Source organism: Phaseolus vulgaris, chromosome 6 (assembly GCF_051622355.1).
Source record: "Phaseolus vulgaris cultivar YP4 chromosome 6, ASM5162235v1, whole genome shotgun sequence".
NCBI classification, from domain to species: domain Eukaryota; kingdom Viridiplantae; phylum Streptophyta; class Magnoliopsida; order Fabales; family Fabaceae; genus Phaseolus; species Phaseolus vulgaris.
Genome location: NC_143503.1, coordinates 19613619 through 19617889, shown reverse-complemented (window position 1 = coordinate 19617889; position 4271 = coordinate 19613619). Strand labels below are relative to the sequence as shown.

General features: G+C 35.2%; 1 protein-coding gene across 1 annotated transcript; it reads left to right on the top strand.

Moving 5' to 3' along the window:
* Positions 1–3091: 3091 nt before the first annotated feature.
* LOC137833406 (uncharacterized) lies at positions 3092–3994 on the top strand. The gene is made up of 3 exons (XM_068641757.2): positions 3092–3221; positions 3431–3924; positions 3968–3994. Exons 1-3 carry the CDS (start codon positions 3092–3094, stop codon positions 3992–3994), a joined length of 651 nt encoding a protein of 216 aa, XP_068497858.2.
* Positions 3995–4271: the final 277 nt, after the last annotated feature.

The window sequence follows — 4271 nt, the reverse complement described above, 5'->3', positions numbered from 1 at the left end:
GTTCATTCATCTCAAAGCCAAAGTCAACCAATCAGGTATGATTTTTGTGGAGATGATAATCCTAATGGTCATTGTTTTTATCAGAATAATTCACTTGAAGATGAGGAAAATTACATGGGTAATCGGGGAAGGAAAGGTGGTTTCTTCAATAATTGATACAATCCAAGTAGCCAAGAAGATGACCAAGGACTCAAGAGACAATTCACACTGTGAGCAGTCATCTCAGCAATCAAGTCAAGGCCATATTCAGACGAACCTCAATAGAAGAAGAACTTGACATAGACCAGAACATCAATTATTCCTTCTTCTAGTCTTCTTAAAAGACAAAAACATGTTTGTAAATAATTTGTGCTCACTTTTGGGGTCCAAATAGAAAAATAGGATAGACTAGGTTCACATAGCATAAAAAGGAGTGTACTTAGCGAAATGAGCTTGTACCAAGCCCACTTTTTCAAGACAATGCACCTAGAATTAGGGTTTTTAACCTATCTTCTAGAAGCTATACCTAAAGGTGCAATTTTGACCATGGTCAACATCCTAGATAGCCCTTTCCCTTGCCATTTCTACCCTTCACTCATCTTTCTCACCAAGGCACCCCTTCCTATAAATAGAGTGTCTTGCCTCATGTATTTTCAGTTAGATTTTGAATATAGTAAAGAAACTCTACTTGAGTGATTAGTGAGCTTTATCTCCTAAATGATTTGGGTCTTATCTTGAGTGTGTGAGCATTTTAAGGGGCGACTCTTCCTTCACTTATCTTGGAGTTTCCAACCGTCCAAGTGGCGTGGTCATCTTCACCATTTTCACCATAAGCTTCTTTCATCTCTTATCTTTTTCCATCTTTCCTTGTGCCATTTATGTTACTTGATCATGTTCTTGTTTATGTCATTTTCTTTTGGTCATCTTCATTCATCCTTTACTTCCATTGTTCTTAAATTTCGCCCCCTGCATCATAATCACCTTATTCTTGTGTTTTTCTCTTTACTCTTCTAAAGTGAACCTTTACACTTACTTAATCACCTGGTTAACTTTGTGTTCAATAGGAATCTTCTTAGGGTTCTCACCTTAAATTGTTAATCTCAAAATCATAAACAAGAGAAACCAATTAAAATGAGCAAATCAACTGACATCAACAACCAAGGTCCTTTCCAACAACAAAAACAACTGTGTAATGCAAACTGGAATCTGAAAATTAAACCACTATAAATTCAAGATGTTATCTAAAAATTGGCACTGGAAGCACTCAAAAACAGTAAGCCAATTAATTGTGATAAATTTTCTAAAATCACTGCCGCTTTACCATATTTTCTGTGTCAGTATTGCACACTGTACGTATTTCATTTATCATTTTTTTTGTATATTGAATTTTTCTATACTTCTTTTTTAACACCTAAAACTACTTAAATCCAGGTTTTAAGAATTTTCCAGTAACCACAAAAAAAGCCCTAAACCAAACAGTCAGCACGTTTTCAAGAAAAACAGAGGAAACCTATTCTGGAATGAAAAACAGAATGAAGAAACTACAAAGACACAATAGAAATGATGTATAAGAACTTGTATACATCTAATACACAAGCACGAACTCAATTCTAAAAAGAAAATGCACCAAAGGATCAAAAACAGAAACACAAAATTGTACTCAATGAAGAAAAACAAAATCAAGCAACTAAAATTAGAAGAAAAGTACTACAAAGAATTGTTGACATATGAGGAGAAACATGACTTGACAAAACATGTATGGATTCAAAAATTAAAATGGCTCAAGCACAATGAATTAACAACAATTAAAACAGCAAGAAAGACTCAAAATAACATAAAAACAAAATCAAAGTGTCCAACAACTCAAAAAAAATTTGCACACAACCATAGCTCTAGATTCCACATGATATGAGTTGGATTGACACTAAACAAGAAACAACACATTAAGGAGGCTTAAGGACAATGCAATGGAGGATAATGCCATCCAAATGAAGAACCAAACTCATATGAATCATGAGTGTCATGTCCTTAACACAAACATATGGCGGAATTGAAAAGGAAAGCAAAAAACAACTCAAGAACACAAATAGAAACTCAATTGATATATGTAATGGATAGAACCGAACATAATTTTAATCAAGAAGGATCTAAAGTGCAGAATTGAATACAAAATTAATTTCTACCGACTGAAATTAGCAAAGGAACAAACTGAACCAAATAAAAACTAAGAACAACACATAGGCACAAAATAAACGGTGAAAAGATGAAGAACAACTAAAGAACACTAGGCTACCGATTGAAAATGGAAATGAAGATGAAAGGAAGAAGAACTTAAGTGGATAAAGATCGGTTGGAATGGAATTGGAGAGGAACACGCCACTTGGTGATGGAGCTCCAAGATGAGTGTGGGAAGCTGCCACTTGTAACACTCCAAAAGCACACAAGATGAGACTATGGAAAGGAGATCAAATCTCACAATTTTCTCTCTCAAATTGAGTAGAGTTTCCCTTTATCAATTATCAAATTCTGAAATTACAAGATCATAGCCTCTCTATTTATAGTAAAAGAGGGCTGAAATGAAAGGCTACACAAATTCAGATTTCCCTCCTAATTCTAATTCAAATTTGGAGCCAAAACAAGTCACATGAGAGGTGTACTTTGGCACATCCTAAAACTACACCTACACCTACTATTTTGTCACATAGAAGGTGTGACCTATCTTTATACATAGGCACCCCTTATTTTAATATCTACACCCTCCTTTAATGTGCTACTAAAAGCTATACAAAAGGAAATTACAAATAGAGACATCCAATGATGCTCATTTATTTAATGCTTGGCCTTGCCCCTCATGGGTTGGACTTGGGCTTCTTGGGCTTTGGCCTTCTTGGGTTTGGGCCTTGGGCTTGGGCCTCCATATTAAGAATACTAATAAGAAGAACTTCAAGTATTTTGGTCCTTGATCATTCCTCCTATTAATAGCAACTTTTTGATTCTCATCACCTATATCCTTCAATTAACAATTTGGAAGATACCTTGGAGAAATTCATGAAAGTTATTATGGCCAGTCAAAAGAATACTATGGCGACAATAAAAGAATATAGAAATTCATATGGGACAAATTGCCAAACAATTAGGTGAGAGACAAAGTGGTCAGTTTTCAGCCGACGCCCAAACCAACCGAAGAAAGCATCGCAATCAAATTATCGCCGAGCATGGTAAAATAATAGGAGATAGGGATGGTAAGATTGTAGGGACTGAGAAAGAAAAAGATGAGACTGAGAGGGAAATAGATGAGAAAGAGAGAAAAAAAAGAGAAGTGAGGAAGAAAAAATTAAAAATAAGGAGAAATGTGTTCTTGAAAAAGATTTATCATATCCTCATGCTGCTTAAAAAATAGACAAGGAAATAATATTTTTTGACAATTTGCTCCATAAAAATTATTTTGCAGGAAATCTGAAGCAAGATTCAACATTTGAAATATTTCAAAAGAATATGAGCTATTTTGAAGAGAGAAATATGGAGTTGGAGGATAGATACAATGTCATTATTCAAAAAGGCTTGCCTAAAAAATCCAAGGACCCAAGAAGTTTTAATCTTCCCATGACTATATGTGCTTTATCTATGGACAAGGTCTTACTGGATTTGGGAGCAAGCATAAATCTAATACCTTTGGCAATGCTGAAGAAAATAGGAGATTTGGAGGTTCAACCCACAAAGATGTCGTTACGGTTGGCAGACAGATCCATCAAATATCCTTATGGTGTGGTTGAAGATGTCCTTGTGAAGGTGGATAAGTTCATATTCCCTGTGGATTTTGTTATAATGGACATGAAAGAAGATGAGGAGGTTCCCTTGATACTTGACATACCCTTTATGAAGAATGCTAGAATCATAGTTGATGTTGGCATAGGAGAACTTCAACTTAGAGCTCAAGATGACGAGGTAACCTTTAATCTTTTTTATGGTCTAAAAAAATTTAATGCAGGGGAAGAATTTGTACAAAAGGATGTAACAAAGGGAGTTGTCCACCTTGAAATAAATAGGCGTCAAACTAGATGACGTTAAACGAGCGTTTACTGGGAGGCAACCCAGTCCACATTTTAGTTTTATGTTGTTTTATTATCTTTGTTTTGATTTTACCTTTCAAAATAATGTTTTCTTGTAGGGATTTTTGTCCAGGCAAGTCCAATCTCACTTAGGCAAGTTGAACAACAAAAAGTGGGGTGCTCTTTGGAGTCATCTCGCTCAAGTGAGACAATTCTCGCTCAAGCGAGTTTTTCAACGAAAAA